The sequence below is a fragment of the Bemisia tabaci genome, chromosome 4 (assembly GCF_918797505.1).
Source record: "Bemisia tabaci chromosome 4, PGI_BMITA_v3".
Lineage (NCBI taxonomy): Eukaryota > Metazoa > Arthropoda > Insecta > Hemiptera > Aleyrodidae > Bemisia > Bemisia tabaci.
The window spans coordinates 39,065,162-39,088,487 of record NC_092796.1 but is presented as its reverse complement, the minus strand read 5'-3'; the positions used below and the strand labels follow the sequence as shown (position 1 = coordinate 39,088,487).

Genomic DNA, 23,326 nt, shown 5'->3' with positions numbered 1-23,326 from the left:
GTTACCGACGAAACAGCCGCTTGTCTTGGTTTAATCTGAACGATGCGCAGTTTTAAAAATAATAATGAATTTACCGTACTGCCTAAATACTTTTCCTCAGTTATATAAGCTATACTTTTTACTAGTAATACATAAAAACAAGCAAAAGCGAAATACTCCAATGTGAGAGCGCCGAGTCAATAGGAGGGATCGGTCATCGCGCATCACGCGTCTTGTTTTCTCTGAATGCAGAGCTTCTCCGACCTCAATACAGAGTAAATTACCCTTTCCTCGCGTAAGTTTTGTACAGGATTACATTTTTTTAAGATATTAGAGCGAAATAACAAGTTTTAATACGATTTTGACCCACTTTTTCATGACTATTGGAAATGGCGGATCCTTCGTAACTTATTTTTAGCTTATTTTTCATGTTACTTTCCGCGAATGAGACAATGAGCTGCTTACATAACCATGAATTTTGCAAAACTTGGTAGAGATATTAATTGAGGAGTGTGGAGGGAGGGGAGGGGGGCTCCACAGTCCCTTCGCCACTATAAGGTTACCAGATTTCCTTCAAAATGAAGGAAATATCGTTTTTCGTTCATGTTCATTGGTTTCTCGCAATTGCATAGGTACTGATTCATACGGAACATTCCGACAATGTTCTTTTCTCCTCTTTTTCCCTCCAGCCAGTCAATAGAAGTTTTCATTTTCATGAACTCCCTATTTTTTCAGTTATTCAACAAATATGCATATTTAAAAAAAAAATAGAACAATACATTAAATAAATGATAAAAAAGAAGATATCTGAATACTATCGCCTCTTTTTATCGAGTCATCCTTGAAGATATTATTGGTACTTACCACGACACATAGAAAATGGAATGAGCAGTAAAAAAAATCCATGTATATTATCTTACATTTTGTTGTATGGAATTTAGAGTGGAGTTGGTAACATTTGTTTTGAAAAAAATATTAATATAGGAGGAAATTTATTTATCATGCAGGTTCTGATTCTTTAAAGAACCTTTGAGAAGGACCAGGCCTCAGGAAGAAATTCATTGCATTTCTTCTTTTTCAATCCGCAAATCTCGTACCGATTTTTGATTTGTATGGAGCTCATGGAAGAGTTCTAGGTAAGTATGTCGGAGACAATTTTCAAGAAACGGGACTTGCAAAATATGCAATGCACAAAACGTACACCTTAAACTTTATCGTACATTATAACACTGATCGAATTAGCTTTAGAGATTATCAAAAGGTTAATTTATCGTCAAAATATCAAAAAATCAGTCAAAATTAGCAATCAGTAATCAGTTGCAAAATTACCGAGATTGCGGAATATCGTACCTATGATGCGCTGACATAAGAGCAGGATAGGTTCCCAGTACTTAGGCGCGACTTCCTATCACTCAAATGGACCGTTTTGACAGATTAGCGGATACGGCGACTAGTTATTACTTAATAATATTCTTTGTACTGTACAAAGAAGCAGTCCAACAAAGGTTTTTTGGGGGTCATTTATCCCTATCAAGCTTTCTCAAGATTCTTTTGCCGTTTTTTTTGGAGCAAGTTTTGAAGGTGGTTTTGGTCCTCTTAAAAAAATGCCTATACGTAGCAATGATGTACCAAAATGTTCCTGAAAGAGAGGAGAATAAGCAAGCATGTTTTTATGTATGCTTATTGTTTACAAAATTAGGCTCCCTGTCTTAAGTAAGCATATTTAGATACCATCCTGATGTCGCAGCACCGAGAGAAAGAGAAAGATAAACACTTTAAAATCATTTTTCAGGTCATCGTGGTACACAAATAAGATTTGTGACTTTTAGCCCCCCCCCCCCTTTCCCGAGACAACTGTGCCTCAGATTTTGTTCCGTTCAACTGATGTCTGATGCAGTTATCTCGGATGCTGTAATAAAACTTGACAAACCCATACAACAAAACAATTCGGAACTCCAGCACTTAACCCCTTCTCTTTCTGTTGCCGTGCGCTCGCTTGTATACATATATTACCTGCATAAGTTAAGCCCTATTTTAAGGCTTTATAGGTAGTACGATATATTCACAATACTTTTAAAACTGCGCATCGTTGAGATTAAACCAAGACAAGCGGCTGTTTCGTCGGTAACACCGTACTGCGCCGCCGCGCGCGTCCCGGGCAAACAGCGCAGCGCGCGGATCTGCCTCAGAACGGCCGGCTCCCCGTCCCCCGATGGTTTTTCCCGTTTCACGCCTTAAATATCGATCCCACAAAAAAATTTATAAGAATCATTTTTGTTCCTGATAAAATTTCCTATCGTCCTGCTTAAAAAAAATTACGCTAACATTAGCCGTTCAGTAGTTATTCAAAATTCAAAATTTGGGGGCCCCCCTGCCCCCCCAGGGGGCTCAGATTTTTGGGGTCTATGTCTGAATCGAATGTCTATAGGGTAGAGATGAATCCCTGAAATTTTCATGCTTTCTTCCAGAAGTGCACGATTGTTATGCTTATCGGCCCCACTACCAGAGCAATCGAAGCTACGGCTCCAGCACCCGTAACTCTCGGCCTCTGACCCCAGAACGGACGGTATGTCAATTAATATATCACGTAACTTTTTTTTCAGTGTAATAATGACTTTTGGAGGATTACAACTTCATGCTTTTTTTCAGTTCGATTTTAATGTGACTCGGTCCTTCTCCGTTGACTTCGGTCCATTTGATCCACGGAAATGTCCTTGCAAGAATACTAAAATATGCCATAAACGGACATAAACAACAGAGATGTGCAGAGGCGGGTTTGCAATTAGCCCGAGAATTCGGATGCTCCATTTCCCACCGTCCGTCGTCGCGAATGTAGTTGAACTCTCGACGTTTCGCGGGCGTATCGCCCTTGCCGCGCGATCTGGCGAGAAAAAAGCTAATTTTCCGTAACGTGTCGGGTAAAGCACTCCACATTTGGAAACGTAGGCTGTATGTATTTTGACATGTTTATTTTGGTTTGCACGTACTACGTCCGGTGATGACCGATGATAACTAGAGAAGTAACGATCGGAGATGTTCCATCCCTCTTGCCTACGCCACAGAAAGTATATTGATTGTTTGACGGGTATTGATTTATCTTCCTTCGTAGTGCTGTCTTTTTTTTTTTTTTTTCAATGTAAGAAAAAAAAATCTATATCCGTCACACGAATGAAGACTTCGTGTGCTAATGCTCTGAAAAAAGCACCAAAAGTATGTTCGGGTTATACATGCTGACATATCGTCCGTTCTGGGCACAGAGGCCGAAAGTGCCAGGCGTAACAGCCGTTACTCCGGCACTGTGCCCGGAGCAGCCGAAGCTGTCCAGCACCCGGAACTTTCGGCGTCTGAGCCCGGAACGGACGGTATGTCTGTACAGCCTGTAAGTACGGAATTCACAGCTGGAGCTCTCTTTTAAGTGTATCTCGTTTATAGCAGTCTTTATGGTGTGGCACGAGCCCTCATGTTCAGTAAATTAATTTTAGTTCAACCCCAATCTAGCAAACTTGGTTCTTAAGACTTCTAGCGAGTGTCACACGAAGACGCATTAGAAATCGAATGGAAGAAGAGCAGACGAATGAAGAAAATATTAAAAATAATGAGAAAAAGAGAAAAGGAGGAAAGATGAAAAACAAGAGGAACAGGAACAAGAAGAAGAGAAGGAGTCAATGAAAAACTTCTTGGACGATAAGGCACCTAAGTGTAGTTTTTGATATTTCGAGAAATACGCGCGTGTTTGAAGTTTTGAAAAAAAGCATGGATCCTTTTATGGCCGAAAGAAAGTTCATACTGACTTTTTGATGCTTAGTAATAGTTTGGGGAGCGAATATTTAGACGCACAGAATATGCAGCAGGACTAGTTTTACTTGAAATCATTAATACTTCAATGGGCCTGTTGCAAGGTGCGGGGATTTGCAAATTGATGCCTGATTCTTATGGCAAATTTCACGAAAAGAACGATGGCGCTATTAAAAAACCTTGAAATGACCTCTCAAACTCAAAAGAAAGCTGTTTTTGGAACCGACCCATTCAAAACGGTCGCTTTTCAACCGCCATACTTGTGATTGGTGGATTCTATGCTTGTGACTACTTGTGACGTGAAATGATATGACAGACCTGGTTTCTTCATCACTTACAATGTATTTTCCCGTAAGGAAATGGCAGCCGCTTTTCAAATGCAAATATCGAGTCAATCGCTAATTTTTTGATCAAAATTGAAAGCAGAAATGGATTCCTCGTACGTTTAAATGGTTAAAACCTTCATTAGATAAATAAGAACCGACGGGATAAACCCTATTTTTAAGGAAGACTGTAGTCAATGGGCGATTGTTTACATCTGCTTAGTGATAACAGACATGGACATTAGCTCAATATTTGGTCATTTTCATGAGTTTTTACTTGTTTGTCACTATTTGAAGGTAAGTTTATTTTGTAAATCAATTGTCTAGTGTCTTAGGATCATGTTAAAAGCTGTAAAGGTATACTTTGTTACTTATTTATTCAGAACACACTCCGGCAGTCCAACGCTCAAACCCTAGATGTTCTCTCAATGCGTGTAAATCATTCTTAACTCTTCAACAAACATCTCAATATCATTCAGAACGTTCCCACGTTTTATAAGCTTATGTTATTTTAAAATCCTGTGTGTTTTAAATGTAACACTATACAGAAAAATTTATCGATAAAGTCTGGTAATCGAAGAAGGATCCTACGTCTACTTTCCTTGCCTCCAGCTAAAACATACCGGTCTCCTCATCTCATCAGTATTGTCAAAGGTAAGTTTTTTTTATCATCAATGATTGATACTATCATTTTGGTGTCTTCAGTGAAGCATTAAAGGGTGAAATAGTAAGATATAACAACTGACTCGCTACATCCAGGTTTGAGCGTTGGACTGCCGGAGTGTGTTCTGAATTAATAAGTAACAAAGTATACCTTTACAGCTTTTAACATGATCCTAAGACACTAGACAATTGATTTACAAAATAAACTTACCTTCAAATAGTGACAAACAAGTAAAAACTCATGAAAATGACCAAATATTGAGCTAATGTCCATGTCTGTTATCACTAAGCAGATGTAAACAATCGCCCATTGACTACAGTCTTCCTTAAAAATAGGGTTTATCCCGTCGGTTCTTATTTATCTAATGAAGGTTTTAACCATTTAAACGTACGAGGAATCCATTTCTGCTTTCAATTTTGATCAAAAAATTAGCGATTGACTCGATATTTGCATTTGAAAAGCGGCTGCCATTTCCTTACGGGAAAATACATTGTAAGTGATGAAGAAACCAGGTCTGTCATATCATTTCACGTCACAAGTATGGCGGACCCGAAACGACCGTTTTGAAAATCCAAATTCTGAGGCGTTTTTAAGTTGATTTTTTGGGGGTTTCCGGTGATCAAAAAACTCCGGGAAAATTCCTGTGACATCAGGAGCCTTAGGTCTTTCGATTAAAGCAATAAAAAAAATTGGTGCAACAGGCCCATTTTTTCAAAAACTAATATACCCTTATTAAATAAAAAGTTCTTCAATATATTCAGATGTACTCAGGCTTTTTCCAGCCTCGATAGGTTTCAAAAAAAAAAAAAAAAAAAAAATCGACTCCACCAAATTGAAATTTTCGAAACTACCCTCGCACAATTCATATTATGTCAACCAATTGGTCCACATTTTGCGACAAGGAGCCACTAATTTTTGGCTTATTTTAGAAAAAAGCATAAGTGCCATTGGTTTCCTTATGCTGAAAGGTGCTTTTGTGGGAGAGCCAGAGATAGTGGTTCCTCATTGCAAAATGTAATGCAATTGAAAATGAGCTCGGTTCTTATTTTATCTACACGATCATCAAAGAGTCACCGGCCATAATACGGGATTGAAAGTAACACATTTTATTTCTCAGATTACTAAAATTGAATTTATTGGTTATAGTCCGACAACCGACACTGATAGTGACCATCGCGTCGGAATCAGGCGATGTATGACCTTACTCACCCTGGCGCAATTATCGAGGAATTTTGTTATTACAACTTGTTTGCTCCTCAAATAAATTGCCAATAATCAGGGAAATTTTCGTGATTTAATACCGAAAACCTTTTTCTTACTGAAATCTGGCTTATCCTATCATCTTTAGCAATTTTAAAGCTATGGAACAATTCAATAGTGAAACTGCAAAAATGCGTATCTCGGTATTGCATACTTTCTGTCATACTTTATTTTCTTTATGGAAAATTACGGAACGTCATATGGTGAAAATTTCAGCGATTATACTTCTTTCCACATAAAATATTCTGTAAAAACTTCAAGCTATGATGTTAGTTTGGTCTCCTTTTAAAATTTGAAATCGGAGCGGAGCTTTCGAAAGATCGCAACCGAGATGCGCATTTTTGCAGTTTCGCCGTTGAATTGGTATTCGCAGCTGCGACCTCGAAAATTTGGCATCTCTCAAACAACGTATACCAGTTCATTGTACTTGTTCATGACTCCTTCATTGTCAAACAGATTTAAAATAGAAAGGAACCGCAATAATAAAGCCTCGTATGTAAATTAGCAAATACAATAAGAAAAGTAATGAGTTACGAGTGATGACTGGAATTTCAAGTTATTCTAATTGAGATAATGTCATCTCCATTTTTTCCGATTTCTTTCAGTTTCGATTAGCAGGTTAGTGGGAGCATTGACCACCCTCAGGATCCGTAAAAAAATTGATATCATTCAATTAAAAAAAAAATTAGATTTCATTCAAAGCAGGTGAAAATTAAAGCTCTCAAAATTGTGAGACTCGCCAAAGTGCCTTTCTTTACTGTCAACCCAACATTTTTAACAACAATAATTGGAATCCTTCTTTCCTTAAATCGTGCAAATTTTTGGAATGAAAACCTTTGATTGGACGGGGTGCGCAACTAATAACACACTCCGACATTTGTAGTAGCTGCTGAATTTCTTATGGGTTACAGGCAGCAAGAAATCTGGTAACCACAAGGATTTTTTTCCTGTCATAGTACAAGTACTCACGAGTGACTTGAAATTTTTTGGTGACTGGGTACTTAAATGCATGTTTGTACATATCGACGGTAAGGCGGCTGCAAGAGCGCATATCTCGGTTTGCGACGTTGCAAACTTCCTATAATCATTTATTTTTTAGATAAAAAATCCTCTGCGTCATTCTTTGAAAATTTCCCTGATTTTTCTGCTCCGTACGAAGAAAATTCTGTAAAAATGTCAAGCGTTGGCGTTGGTTTATTATTCTCTTTTTAAAGTAAATTAAGAGCGGAGATTTTGAGACACTTTGAAGGATATACGCGTTCCTGCACGTAGTTTCAACATCGATACGTGCAAGCAGGATTTCGACCTATTACATTAAAATGAGAAAATATTCAGCATAATGGCAGCATAGCCAGGCAATTTTGGGAAACGGGGGTCATAGGCTCGTCAAAAAGCAATGGAAGTACTTTGTATTGGTTCTTCTGGAGTTTTGCCGACCCATAATAGTTGGTAAACAGACCTTGCTTTTTCCAGAAATCCTGATCGATTTTGGCCAATTATGACTTATGAGGATCACGAAACTTAAAATTTTCCAGCCAGCTTTTCAAGGCGAGGAAGTGATATTTAAGGCGAAATCTTCTATAAATTGCAGTGCCTACTTGCCAAGAGACGCAACAAGTTCAGACAATCTTGCTCTCATAGTTATCATTACCAGTGATGTGGGAAGAAATTGCATATGAGTATGAGTGGCGTATGAAAAGAGGAGGTGGGATGGGACAAATATAATGCCTAAGGCCTGAGTGTTAACCTTGGTGTCCATGTATTGATGGATAGATAGAACGCGTCAAATTGTTTTGAAATTATTCCGCCCTCGGAAACAAACGACGCGAGCCTACATTGGTGATTTACTTAAACTGTTGATCAAATCAAGAACATAATAATTTTTTCATTTTCCTCTTCTTTTTCATTATGATCAAGAGAATATGACTCAAAGACAACGATCAAATAGTTCATACTATATACACAGGAGGGCTGCGCCTCCTGGACGCTTCGCAGTCCAACCACCCCAAAGGCTTCGCGCCTCATGCGTTTTGCGTTCCTCCCATGTTTTTATTATGTGTATTATAGAGCAATATATGAGGTCTTATATGTAAAAATGGCGGATGTGAAAAATTACATTTTCGAAACACGCTGAAAAAAACTGTTTTGTTCACACAAAAATTTAATATGTTCGGCTCTGGCATAATGTACAGATCTCGAAGATCACATCTTACGTATTTTCTCAAAATTTTCTCGATGCCAAAACAGTTTTTTGAAAGTGTTTCGAAAAGGTAATTTTTCACATCCGCCATTGTTACATATAAGTCCTCATATGCTGTGTGTGGCGCTGGGGCGTGTGTCCTCTTCAATGAACGCCTTTGAAAAAAATTGACAACGCCGGAAATTTTATATTCTTCGCAAGAGTCAGCAAAGATTATAAAATGGAACCCTTTCCGGATATTTTTTGTAAAGTAAAATGTGCGTAAAAAATATTTTTTAGATTACTATTTTCGCGAATTTTTGTACTATTTTTCAAACAATTACAAAGTTAAAAAACTAGAGTAGATCACTTATGCATTTTAAACCTATTTTTTCTTAAAGGAGAGTATTGATAAGAGCTGTTTCCGAGGGTTTTAAGGGTATGAGAGCAGATGCTGAAAAATCCACATTTTTCGCCGAAATCGGACCGCAGACCTATATTTTGGCCAATGTTAGATCTGAAAAGAGACCAAACTGACCAAATCATGATGCATCCCATAAAATATAGACCATCGTTGAACAAACAATCATGGAGTAGAGGAAATCGAGCAACGATAGGCCAAAAACAGTTCATATCGACGCGTCTCCTTTTACAAACCCCCCCCCCCCCCCCCACCTCGGAAAATCGTGTCCTATAAAGTTTTAGGAGTCTTTTGAAAATTTGCGGTTTTTTAACAATCTATTCGTTGACACTATAGACTTGTCTCTGGTCCTCCGAAGCCAGACATCCCATTTTCTCTGTTTAAAAATGAGGCCTCTCTAAACAGAACCTGTAGAATATTCCGTGCGCAGGACATCCACCATTATCATAATCAGACGTCGCGAATACCGCACTGCTCACAGCTCACCTTTCCATATTACCAGTGGCGAGGTGTGATTGATCGATTATCGATATTTCCCCAATTTGAAGCTGTGATAAAGAATCGATCATAAAGGTGTTCATTACGAACACCCTGCTTATCGATCCTTTGGCCAAGGATTAAATACTGCCGTGCTACGGGAAAACGCCGTATGAACATTCGAGAGTTGTCAAATTTCCTTCGATAAAATGTTTATTTTTAAGAAAAGTTAAGAATGTTTTTCCGAGAAATTTTTAGGAGCTTCGGGTGATATTGTGAACAAAATTAAGTGAAAAATTGGATGGAAAATATCGACAAATTTTCCAGAGAATTTGTGATTTACCAAAGGAAATTTGGCAACGCCTGAAGGTTCATACGGTGTTCTTCCTTAGCACGGCAGAATAGCAGATCAATCGATATGTCGCGAAACACGCCACGCCACTGCATCTAACAATTAGACTTTCCGTGGAGCAACGAGAGGCAAACAGGAGGCACGGCCGGCATCTGGATTGCGTTTTCTCATCTCGATTCTCCATTCTTCCGGGCGCGCTATTATGTCACGGCTTGATGTGCGAAATAAGAAACTGCATTTGCGCCTCCGCGGGCAGCGCTGCCGCTTTTCCGGGGAAATCTCCGAGTTTCGCTGTAAGATGTAATGTAAACAGCGCTCATGTTACCTGAAAAATCGCAGCTCTGTCCGTCAATCGAAGTTGCAAGACCACGCAATTTCTCCTGAAAAATGCAAAATACATCATTTGTATCACTTCCAGGTTCCATCTTACCTGTATGTAAAGTCTACGTGTTAAAACTCATTAGGGCATGAATTAATTTAAGGTCAAATTTAATTTAAAAGAAGTCCATCCGCACTGAAAAAAAAAACACATTGGATCTAGAGTCCAGACTCTTGAAAACATTGGCAAGAAAAAGGACTCTTGGTTCAATCAGATTTAAGATTAAATCAAAAGGAAATTCGCTCAAATGAAGAGGCTTGGTCCTTGATTTAAGCTTAAATCTGATTGAATCAAGAGTATGTTTTCTTGTCGATGTTTTTAAGAGTCTGGACTCTATATCCAATGTGTTTTTTTTTCCAGTACGCCAAAAAATAGCTACAAAAAGGCTCAAAAATATGCCGATATTCCTCGTTTATTCTGTTCCACCAAATTTCACTGCCTAGTCACAAAATTTGCAACACCAATGCACATCACAACGACAGCTGTAAAGTTTCGTTTAATTAAGAACTAGAATGGCAACCCTTATTACACCTCACTCAGATATTATTGTTCGTTGAAAATAATCAATGTGCCTCACTTGCGCAACGAAGGAACAACGTTGTCACATTTCAAGGAGGCAATATCACTAATGAAAATTTGCGAAAATCGTGAGTTTTTACAGATATCGGACAATCCTGTCTGTGTTGGAGGTACGATCATGTTCTTTTCGCGTGCATAAAAATTACCCATTAATTATGATGATTTGGTATCCTTTATTAGATAGAATTGTCTATATCATTAAATGTATCAATCCTTCCTTTTTTCTTTCATTTTTTTACCATGAATAATTGGACAAAAGAATCATTATGTTCATAGAATCAAGCACTCTATCTCAGCAAGAGATGTGACGCTCTGAAAGAAAGAGACCCCCTGTGACAGAGATAGGCGCGAGAATATCCAAAAATAACCGACTGAATTTCGGAAGCAACAAGTGGTTAGCGTAACCATCAAGGGATGGGGTAAGAGAGGGTGAAAAGAGGAGACAAAAATGACTGACGGGGTAGAAATTAACATTCCATTAGGAAAAACTCTATGCGTAAAGTTTAAAGATGAAAATAGGCGGTCCAAATTGACGCATTTCTGCCAAACGGAACTATGTGCATTAAGACATGAGCCCTGAGATCCATAAGAATTATGCATAACAGGGCTCACGTCATAATGCACATAGTTCCGTGTGATGAAAATACGTCCAAATAATGATTGCAGTCAATGATCGATGCGTCGATGCGTGCCCACGTGCCGAGACCGAATCATGTCAAGTGCGGGACTTGGAGGACTTCGTTTTGCATCGAATCATGTCGCGCGATCTCGGCTAACTTAATTGCGAGGGTCCGAGTTCAGCTCGTTTATTTCCGCGGACGAATTGTTAATCATCATCTCAGTGACGCAGTCTTAAAATACTTCTCCAGAGCCGAGTTCCCATTCCTGCCCCTCGCTTTGTTTTATTTATTTCTTTTCCAAAGTAAGGGAAACGCCCATACTTTTGATTGACAAAGAAGCCAACTAAAAACTTCAAAATTTATTTTTGTATGGTCAAAACTGAGTTGGGCACATATGGAATCCCTTTAGCCTCTCAGCAATATGATTAAACGGTCTTTGAAAACTGTCGTGGGCTTTGTTTTTCGAGTATCTGAGCGTGGGCCTCCTCTCTCCTCCCACCACGAGAAAAAACGTCGCTCCTTTGACGTCAGGGGGTATCTCGAGCTCCACATGAGCCCTAGAGAGCGTGCATTTATACGTGAAACAGTGCTTACATGGAAATTGAGATACGCCCTTCAGTTGCGTGGCGTGCTTTGCTATATGTGGATCGATCTGGCATTTAAACCTATGGAAAAGGATCGATAAACAGAGTGTTCGCATCGAACGCCTCAATAATCGATCTTTTCCGAAACTTTTTCCGATCAAAGACCACCCGACTAGTTTAAACTAGTGCATCAATCCCTATTGATCTATCCGTCTCAATAACCTCAAATAAGTGGATATTTTAGATAATGCTTAGAGTCCTCAACAAGTACATTCTGATAAGCATTGTCAACTACTTGTCAGTCATGTCAGTACGAGACTTGAAAGTAAATGACGGGACCTAGTTAGACCATTAAAAGATTAGTTTTCAAACGCAAACCTAAAATGCGCAAACCTAGTTCCATGTCCTACATAAGAATGGGTTTTTTTGCTGATATTTAATGTAGTTCAGGCGCTCCATCACTGAAAAAGTCCGGTCCTATCAACGGAACTTTTGGTGTTTCATATCACGGCAACTATTCGATTTATCGGACAGAACCGTGATGAGGCTATAAAGAAAATACCTAAACTTACAATTAAATGGACGTATTTATGCTAAAAGGAACCATGTCCCAAGCATTCCCTATGCACTTAGTTCCTTTCAGCATAAATACGACCAAATAGCCTTACCTTCATATTGCGTGGGAGACGTTCTGCACTCCGAAGTGAAGTACACTCCGAATTTCACTCGGTGATTTTGATAGACATGAACAAAACTCTAAAGAATAAATCCATTTTACCCCGGTAAAAATTTGCAGTAGAATCTGTGTTCCAAAATACCATAGACCTACGGCCGGCTGTAAGATTTCCAATAGCTTCTATAGCCGGCTACACAATTTCTGATAGCCTTTTATAGCCGATGGCGATTAAGCAACTCACAGCCAGGCGATAAAGTGTATGCTGAACGTCACTAATTACAGATGCTAGGACTTAGTGAGTTTTTGGACCACTGCTCTCTTTTTGGGCCGTAGTATCTTGATTTATTTTGCGAGGAAAGCTCCGTACTTTTGACGGATGCTGCCATTCCTAATATATTAGAGCGCCTTCAGTTTCGTATGATACTGTGCAATACCTCTGGTGTGAAATAGTTGCGCGCGCTGTGGCACGCTGCGGTGCGGCAGGCGGACAGCCAGCGCGAAGCGCGCATTGGCGCCTACAAACCTAACAGGGATACTTCACGCGTTGCGCAATGCGTGAAGTATCCCTGTTAGGTTTGTAGGCGCCAGTGCGTCGCCGCTCCGCTTTGTGTTAGGTTCTAATATTTAATCTGGCGGAGTCAGCGTTATTCAACTCATGATTTTGAAATGTTTGCACATCCTGTATGGATTATTCTCGTTTTAATTGATGAAAAAAATATGTATTAAAGGAAAATATAACGTGTGTTTTGTAAATATTAAGGTGGTTCCGTATCAAACTTAATGATTTCCAAAGCACACGAATTTCTACACAATTTCTTATAGTCTTTTATAATCGATGGCGAAAAAGCAACAGCCAGGCGATAAAATGTAAAGCCCGGCGATAGGAACTATAGCCCGGCTGCATAATTTTTTATCGCTTCGTATAGCCCGCCGTATGATTTTCTCCGCATTCTGCAGTCAGCTATTTGCTTTTCTGTAGCCTTCTTTAGCCGGCTATAAGAATTCCTATGGTATTTTGAAACGCAGCTCTTATCGCCAATTTTTACCAGGGTAAAAAAATATTTGAATATTAGTGCCACAACATTTTTAATGCACATTCGCTGTCTGTTACAATTGGACGGCATTTTGCAGTAAGGGCCAAATCAAGGCTCTGATTTCAGAAACAGCATTCTCATCATTAGTTGCGTCATGTAGATATGCGCTTTTAACAGTGAATAAATCATGAGTGGAGAACTGCTCAATCAGTTTCGAAAGCTTCTTAATTCAGTAAATATACTTAGGAGACTCTCCATTTGATAGCTCTCATTGAAGTTATGTAGTGGCGAATTTTTTTTGAGCGGGGGGGGGGGGGAGAGGAAGAACTGAGGTAGGTAAGCCTACTGTAAGGGTAATAAGGGACTGAATTACATGCGTAATTTCCCTCTAGAAATACGGTATATTTTTCGGAGAGACTGGCAAAGCGACGAAAAGGTCCATAAAAATTTAGCTTCATTGAAGACATTGCAAATGTCTAAGAACATTTTCTTGCAAATTTTCTCAGTACAAATGAAAAAATTGATGAAAAGCTCCGGGTTGATAGGCGAAAATGTCATTTCATTCTTTGATAAAACCGTGTTCTTCGCCGTTTGAAAAGTCGCTCGTCAATCGACCATTCTGATTTCGTAATTTTTTCTTCATTTATTTACAATTAAATCTCTTTCTAAAGTCTTTGCAAGGAAAATTATAAACGGAAACGGAGTTTTTCAGAGCCCTCAATCAGTAAAGAAATGATACCGCAACCTGTGCAAGTGACCCGTAGAAGTGTTTTCCGCTTTTCATCTCTAGATACCCGATTAACATTCGCGAAATTCATTTCGCATCGTAATTGCGCGTGCAAGAAACGCTAAAGAGGAATGACCAAATTAGAAAATACTTTTTTGATAAGATAGGCTTCTCACATCAACTTTGACTTTTCACCGATTTTCATCTTGAGGTCAAATTTTTTTAAATCGGTCGTCAAATAGTCTCCTATCACACCATAATAAGCTACGCTGCGCCACTGTGTTAAGTAAAAGCGCCGCAAGGTTGCCAGATTGTGTGAAAAAGCGCGCGATACTTCCATCGAGTTAAATGAGGAAATGTGCTAAATTTCCACCACAATCTGGCCACAATGAAACGACTTATGAACATTCAGACGTTGGCATATATCTTCATATAAATTATTGATTTTTTGAAAAACCTTTAATTTAAATTTTTTGTGAAATTCAATTCACACTTTAACGCTTCTATCTCTAATAATTTCTCGAATAATTACTCATGATTTTTCTCACGAATTAAATGTTTATCGGGAGTAATTTGGCAAGATTGAAATGTGCATACGGTGTTCTTTTTTAGCACGGAAGCACGGATTATTGGCCTCTACTTGCAGCGCCTTGCGTAAGTGCTTCGTCCGTGGCTGATAACGTTCCGAGATTCTGGGCAGCGTTGCCATTTTTTCGCAAGCTCTCCGCAATTTCTCCGAGGGAGATGACGTTAATTACGTGATTTTGACCTGAAAATTATAACTCTCCTCTGGGGAAATGTGTTCCAAGCTCTGCTGTACAATCTGTAACCACGTTACACATTCTATATCCTGTTGGCATCATCATTTTCATTTTTAACTGTGCACTTGTGGTGGCATAACATCACGCACTGGCCGAGTATTTCAGCGTGAGAATATAATATGTCATGTATGTGAGGCATAAAAATAGCCCCCATTCACTTTAATGTGAAATCGAGTGATATTTCCCAAAGGAGGCATAATCGGGTTGTTTTTGAAGAATTCAAACGCGTATAGGGCAAAAGTTTAAAGCTCTTCGCATAGAACCTGGAGAGGTGACGCTTCTAAAAGAATCTCTAGAATAAAACTGGTTTAAAATGTCGATTTGTTTTCAGTGTATTTTAGAGATCTGCAAACCACATGTTCTTCTATCTTTACAGCTTAAATAATTATGGAAATGCAGTGTGGAATCCATTTTGTAACCCAAGAACACCTGAAAATACAATTTTCAAAAAAAAAAAAAAAAAAAAAAAAAAATAGCACCTTCCAAATTAATATCGCATTATAAAGATAATCACTTTCCGTGGCCAGCCATGATTCTTTCTATTGAAATAGCGATCACCTCTCTACCTTTCCAAATCCACCTTGGGACATCGATATCGTTAAATTAGATTGTGCAGAAAATTCTTCAACACTTTAAAACTAAGAGTTCACCAGTTTTTTCGGAAACTTTGTAAATTTTGGAGGAAATTTGGTAACACTGGATTGTTCATACGACGTTTTTACTAAACGCTTCAGTATTGATGTCTGAGCGTGAGCATAGCAGAAGTCAATGATATAGGTAATAGCACCTTGATGCAACTATTCCGTGCTCTAAGGACATCCGTATTGCATACTAAAAATTGAAGGCGCTTCGGTCATTAAAGCCTATGAAGCAGCGGTCGCAACGACACGTTTTCACGTCTTGGTGTGCTGGTGAGATATCATGATATCAAGATGGAGCAAAAATGTCATTTTTCGTCCTTTTCTTTCAGTTTTCATCCGAGGAATTTCATCTTGCCATGTATTCGTGACGGCGCGTAACACACTTCTGCGTGCACTACTTCACTGCCTAGAGTAACCAGAGCGCCTTCCATTTTTTGACATGCAACACGCGCATCCATAAAGTACGAATAGTTGTATCAAGCCGTTATTATCAACATAATTGAATGTAGTGTTAATATGTTGCACAGACACACATTTGATGCTGGAGTTTCAGCTGTTCTAAAATGTATCCCTCATGGTGAGACTAATATGCATTGAATGAAGTATGAGAAATGTAATTGGTGCGAGATTTAAAGAGGCGACACGTGTGAAAGGATCAATGGATAAATGATCGCACAAATCATAAATTTCTAGATGACCTACACGTGATGTTTGTTTCAAAAATTGCACGGCGCGGCGGTCTGTGTGCTGACACACAAAAGGAAGTGCAAAGCTGGCGGCTCATTTCTTTTTAATTATTCAAAGACGCCGATTCTTAAGTCGGATAATTCCTATCATGAGGACAATAGCAAAACAATGAAGTTCCAATGAGTCAAACAGTTTAGACCGAACTCGAGTGTGAAAAAGAGTCTTTAGGCAAGGGAGACCTAACTACAAATGTCGCGCTTTCTTACGAACGTGTATAACGTCTCAAGCGTACAACAAACTAAAAACGTGGCTAGGAACCGACGTATTTATGCTGAGAAGAAGTATATAGACTGCTAAACTCCCAAACCGCACGTATCTCGTTTGCAGTGTTTGCAAATCTCCGCTCCTATTATTTTTGTAAATGAGAACAAAGCGACATCATTCCTTGAAGTTTTCACAGAATCCCTTCGCAAATAGAAAAGGAATCGTGGAGGTATTGAAAAATTGACGTTGAGATGTTTTCCATGTAAAAAATAAAGTATATAACAGAAAGTCTGCAACGTCGCAAACCGAGATACGTAGTTAGAGAATTTCATCGTCGATATGGTCCCTTGCAGCATCGGCAATAAAATTTTTTATTTTCTTTTTCCCTCTTTTTTTATTTATATATTTATTTTTTTTACTGTGGATACTTCGGTAACTTGTGCTTGAAAATATGGTAGGTACCGTTGACCGAACTAATCAGCCTTGATCAATCGAAATTCATGGATTTCGATCACTTCGGGCGTCCGTGGTAGTACCGTATGAACTTATCGTTCTTTAAAGCTCTCAAGGTAAATAAATTACATCTGCCTTTTAAGTAATCGCATGATCCATCGATCATTGCGGTCGTGTATTTTCTTTTGTGCGTATTTCAAAGGCCAAGAAAGGATAGGTTGTTAATGACATTGGCAAATGATGAAGTTTCGCCTACACAGCGAGGAAATTATGATGATTTCATATTCATTCGATGAAAGATTGATTATGCATTTCTATTAGTGCATGTTAGTGGTGCAGCTCTTGCGCAATAAACTATCCTAGAACCTGAACAGTTAATATTTTACACTTATGGAAATACTATTTGGCATGATGAGAGAGTGTAGGTATAAATTAATTTTTCCGAATTGTTCGTCATTATTATGACAGACATGTTTGTGAAAATGCAAGAAAATTCTTAGTTGGCAAGCTTCAGCGATCCAAGCTAGTAGAAAGATTGTATGCCCGATTTCTTGTCCTTAACCCCGAGTGCGGTTACACAATATGATTGCAGTTAATTGCATAACTACATTTATGACTGACAATGAGTAGCTTCGAAAAATTCCATTTTTTTCTAAACAACTCACATAATCGAAGAAATTTCCGGATTCTTTTATGAGTATCCATTATTCATGATAAGACGACTCATATGGATGTGTCATCCACTACTTTTTTCCAGTTTCATGAAATCTAGTCCAAAACCTATTCCAATTTTTTTTCTCTTACTGTCTATGAGCAAAGCGTGAGTTACGTATGCATTTAAGTGTCTCCGTAAAAGTGTTAATACCCTCTCGTGCGACACCTACAAGAAACATCTCTTGTCATTGAAGAGGAATCACATAAAAATGGATTAATCGATATGCTTACCTACCTAATTGCGCAATCTTGTATTTAACGAGTCTACTTTTACTTTTCCGTACTATGATGGGTTTATAATAAACGCATTATTAGAGAAAAGTTTCAACATATTTCAATCTATTTGCGAAATTTTACAAAAAGTTTAATATATGGTCAATCACTTATAAACGATTTTATCTTAAGAACTGTCGGCTGCGTAAAACAGGGAACAAACAAGTGGGAGTACAGTGGAATGTTGCAGCATATTACAATTTTATTGCACCAAAATCATCAAGCCGCAAAGCAATACTTTCAGCAGTTTTGCCTCATGGAAATTGGTTGTAATGCAATTTGCAATTATTTTTTGCAGCAGGGCGGCAATAAATGCACAGATTGTGAGGATAGGGGTGAAATTCAGACATTCCCTTAAGCTCTCATCTTAATTTTTTAGCCATTTTCAATATCAAATTATCCTTCTTTTGGCTTTAGCACAATGTGCAGCAGACCAACTCTTGTGCATTTTTTCCTATTCACAGTGATTTATCCGCGATTTGGTGCCATCGATCCCAAAATTCGCGTTTATGGGCTGTAGTGAGATACTAGGGGGCCTTGCCCCCTGACCGCTACGCGGTCTAACCCCGGGAGGGCGCTTCGCGGGCCCTATACGCATGTGTATAGGCAAAAATGTTCTTCCATTTTAATACACCATTTTGTGTTCGAGCTGCATCGATTTCAAAATTTTTGACGTAACACTCAGATTTGTAAATGATGAGGAATAGCTGGATGTACATAATTTCACAGTCCACTTACTGGAGAAATTTCCATTTATTATGTTATTTTTAAATACTTAATTTAAAAAATAAAAAATCGGATTTCGACCGTTAAGAGTTAATAATATTTGGTCCGTCCCGACGCGACGCTGCGCCTGCCTTCTCACTTTGTATCAGCTGTTTATCTGCTGTAAATATTAATAGAAATTCAGCAATCAAGTAAATTGACCAATGCCACAAATCGAAGCCGGAAGAATGAGGAAAAATTGAGTAAAAACCTTATACCTTGGATTTTGAACCTTGAACCCTGAGCGATGCACCTTTCCTCAACTCTTCGAATGAGGAGCCCTTCACGAGCTTTTCCATTGTTTTATTGTTTATTCGAGTCACTCAGGTAGAATCCTACACCTTGACGTTTCTAGCGGAAACGACATATCTCTCACGCTATTAACATTGGACTTAAGTGACATGAGCTTTAAAAGCTCTACAACATTAAAAGTTCGGGGTTTCATAATTTTTTGCACATCTACATCAACTACAGATGACATACATGTAAAGATCATCCTTATCGGTCCGGCAGTTCGTCAGAAATAGTGCTTCCAAGATTTTGCTTGTAGCTGTATAATATAGATGCAGTTTGCTAGAAGGTGAAATTTTACGGAAACATGATTTCAACGATTTTTTAGAGGCTGCGCACGCAACTCGCAGCAATTACCAGAAAATTTGTTAAGAAGCTCCAACATTTGATTTTTCTCCTAAAATTGAGATTTTACTGTTTCTACTGTAGCAATTTTAAAAAAATTCATGAATTTTTATTTTCTGATTTTTTTTAAAGAAATGTGTTTAATATTAAAGAAATTTTCCATGTCTTGCTGTTGCCCTCATCAACTCAATTTGAATGGTTGCTGAGGGGATGCGATGGCCAGTGGCGTGCTTTGAGATAAATCGATTTATCTGCCATTTAAACCTATAGAAGAGGATCGATAAACAGGGTGCTCGCAACGAACACCCTGTTAATCGATCCTTTCCCGTAGGTTTAAATGGGGAAATATCGATAATCGATCGTTCACACCTCTGGGTTTTTGAGTGGAAGGGATGAAAATATGGCGGTGAATTTGGGCTGATGCAACTTTGTGGTGTGTTTGCAGCTCGAGCAATGGGAGGGTGGCGGGAGTGGACGCTCCACTCGCGTGTCTCATGGACGACACGAAAGAGAAGCTCGTCGTCGGGCCGCCCCACGCCCAGATCAAGGTAGCCGAACTCACAAAATCCACCCCGGAGATTCGACGTAAGAAAGGCAGCTCCCTAAGGCAGGTCAGTCTCACTCTGATTACTCATTAAAGCATACTTTCTCCGTCCTTAACTCCCGCATGAATTTCATGTCGCAATATTAGATCAAATACAGCTCAAAATTCTCTAATTTATTCTGGCAGTATTTTGTCAAAATTTCCCCAATAATGGAGCCAGTGCTAGAAAAATGTTTCTATCAAGTCAATGAGAGAGGTTGGACATGATTTTTTTGGCTAAAAATACGAATTCAGATGTTTATTTCGTGAACTTTTAAAGTTGAAGGGTACTTTCTGAAGTAAATTTTACGAGAAAACCAATGGGACTCCTTTTAAGTCCTCCACGTTTTGTAATAATGAAATTATGATCTTTTAAAGTTTTCAAATATTGTCTAACTTCTTCTATTGACTAGTTCCATTGTGTGCCGTGTCACCGGAGAGGGCAGTCCCCGTTCAGATAAAAATAATGCCGCAATATTAGATCAACTACAGCGCAATATCCTTTCATTTATTCTGGCAATATTCCGTCAAAATTGTGCCAATAAGGAAGCCAGTCCTAAAAAAAAAAAAAAAAAAAAAAAAAAAAAAAAAAAAAAAAAATCTCTATAATGATGGTATTTTACAAATTTTTTTGAGCGTTCGATTGTATTTTTAAAAAATCAAGTCAGCATCCTTCTAACATGTTTGCCAGAATATCGATTTTCTATCTTATTCGATGTCTTATGAACATTCGTCCAATATGTTTTGCTCCAATGTTCACTAACGATTTCTAACCGCCACGAGTAGGTAACATCTTAAGGCTTTAGAATCACCATGAGTCCGTAAAGTCTAAATTTCACCCCTAACTTCACAATATGCGTAAGAAATTCGCGCAAAAGGTTGCAACAGACCCATTCGTGCTGTAACTTGGCTCTGGTGAAGTGTCTCGCTCGCTATCTCGGCGTAACATGTCGCAGACAGCGCGGCGACTTTTCCGACGTTTTTACCGCCCCATTGGCGTCGGGCGTGTTTTGCCAAGGCGCCGTTCCAGGTCAGTAGGTGAATTAGTGAGCTTTGACTGTCAAGTTTACAAGCCTTGAAGAGCTCGCACTTCCCATCAATGGAACTTCTGTAAAGTTCTGCTCCGTCATGAATTGCTCTTAACATATAGCTGGAGACCGAAACCGCAGGGTTTAGCTTAGTCAAAAGTATTGTAGGTATCCTATCATGCTTACAACCTCTCTGCTCTGACTTTCCAAATTTTCATTATTTGTTGTAAAAAATACCTGGCAAAATTTCATGATTGTTATCGTTGTTAATAATCTCTAACTGTCCCCTTGTAATTTTTGAAATAGGACCCTAGTTTTTTTTATATCATCCGTGATAAAATTCCAAATTCTCCCATTAAATTAAGGTAATTTTTCACTTTTTGTATGATTTGTTTTAAAATTTTACGTGGCAGACCTGCACAAACTATGCAGTCATCGGCAGGATATAACTAAGAATCTACTGTAAAAATGCAGTAGTGTCCCCTCATCCGACCCATGCAAAATTAATCAGACTGTCTCGAAACAAATCAATCTGAAGGAGACTTGATGTCAGTCTGCGCCGATTTTTTGATAGCAGACTTATACTGATACCGGCCGGTGCACAGTGTAACGAGTAAATGAGAGAAGTCGGGCAAAACTTGGAAACCATGTAAGCTTATATCGTCGTAAATATGATACGAAGAAGTTTAAAAGTGGTTTCACTACTTTACTTACAAGATTTTCTCTCAGAAACATTCCTCAAGATTGGAATTGTGACGAAATAAACATCAAAATTTACGATTTTAGTCAACAATTCCAAGTCCAAACTCTTCCAATACCTCTTTCCACTATGCGACGTAAAATCCAAGTGGTCGGTGGCCATTACACTGATTTAGACTGTAAAAGAAAAGAAAAATAAGTTTCGTTAATTTGACGTCAGACTAACTCTATTAACTGGAGCAAGCCTTATCATTCGTAGATAGGTACTTAAGCGTAGAACAATGAATAATGCTTTACTTCATAGACATTTGATGTAGGATTGCTTTCAACGCAGTTCACTAGATGGATCATATTGAGCATTCTGCTGAGTTCGCTGTAGTTAATCTTGCGTCGATTTTTTATTTTTCTGCTCGGACTTAATAGTGTGTTTCTAATGATAATTCCGTGCAGTTGCTATCTGCCAACTCCTCTCAGCGTCGATTATTCATTATTAAATTAAAATATACGGCACATCGGCTGATTTACTTCATACGGAAATGAAATGCAAAGAAATAATGGAGCATCTAGCATATCTACTTTAATTCTCCACCAGAATTCGAACAATATGGTGTGAGTTCTTCGATTAGAAATACAGTGCCTGACCGGTGTGCGATAACAAGATGAAAATTAAAATCCAACTGTGAGTGCTCTGGAAGTTCACTGACCATGAGTATATTTCTGTATCCAAGCAGGGCCGGATTTACCTACTTGCCGCCCATGGGCCGCCTGTACTTTTCCGCCCCCCTTCTCATTCGTTTTGAAACATCAATAGATCGTATTCGACAGTGGTTCGATGTATCGTTTGGTTCCAAAGAATAGAACATAACCTGAAACAAAAATTTTAAGATTTAATTTAGAACAACTGAGAATGAGAAAATTCCGGGATAATTTCACTTTTCATTGCCATTTGGTACTCGATTATAAAAGGCCTCCCATTTATAAAAAAACGAACGAAAAAATAATGAAAGAACAAACATAAACGTGGTCAATAATTTTAACTTCCGCCGCTGCGTTCCGCATTGTGTTGGCGCAATGCGTGAAGTATTCATGCGGTCTTGCAGGCGCTATGCTTTTCACGCCGACCGCTCCTGACCACACTGTTTGGCGCAATGCGTAAAGTATTCGTGCAGTCTTGTAGGCGCTATGCGTTTCATGCCGACCGCCACACCGCTCCGTTCCAGGTCGAATTGCGTGTTTGGTGTTTCTCTTAACTCGACTAATTAAAGGTGTTGTCTCTTGTATCACCGAAAGACGACAAAATTAGAAATTACTATACTTTCACTCTAAAGAAATGAGAGATTTTGTCACCTTTTCTCGTTTGTAATTTATTTTCTGAATCCGATTTTTCTCTCTCTTTTTTTGATACCTACATTCAAGAAGATTGCAAAACTTGCCGCCATGGGCCGTGGCACTTGTGGCCACCCCCTTAATCCGGCCCTGTATCCAAGTTTAAAAGGTGGGTAAGGTACACGAAGAGAGAGAGAGTGGCACATAGTTCATAAGAGAGTACTCATATGTCTACGCCTTTAAATTACGAAGATGCAAAATTTCCAAAATTGTTATCCGATCATCATATTCACAAAATTCGAAATATTTGGATGGCTGATAAAACAACGTATACGGGCAAAATTGCTTCCCTCGGCTTTTTATTTTATTATAATTTTTAGCAAGTTT

General features: G+C 38.7%; 1 protein-coding gene across 1 annotated transcript in view; it reads left to right on the top strand.

Moving 5' to 3' along the window:
- LOC109031556 (facilitated trehalose transporter Tret1-2 homolog) overlaps positions 1-23,326 on the top strand; it is a 41,661-nt gene that overhangs the window by 3,854 nt on the left and 14,481 nt on the right. The window contains exon 2 of the mRNA XM_019043135.2: positions 19,749-19,914. Coding sequence (XP_018898680.2) covers positions 19,749-19,914 — 166 coding nt within the window. The remainder of the gene's footprint in view (positions 1-19,748; positions 19,915-23,326) is intronic.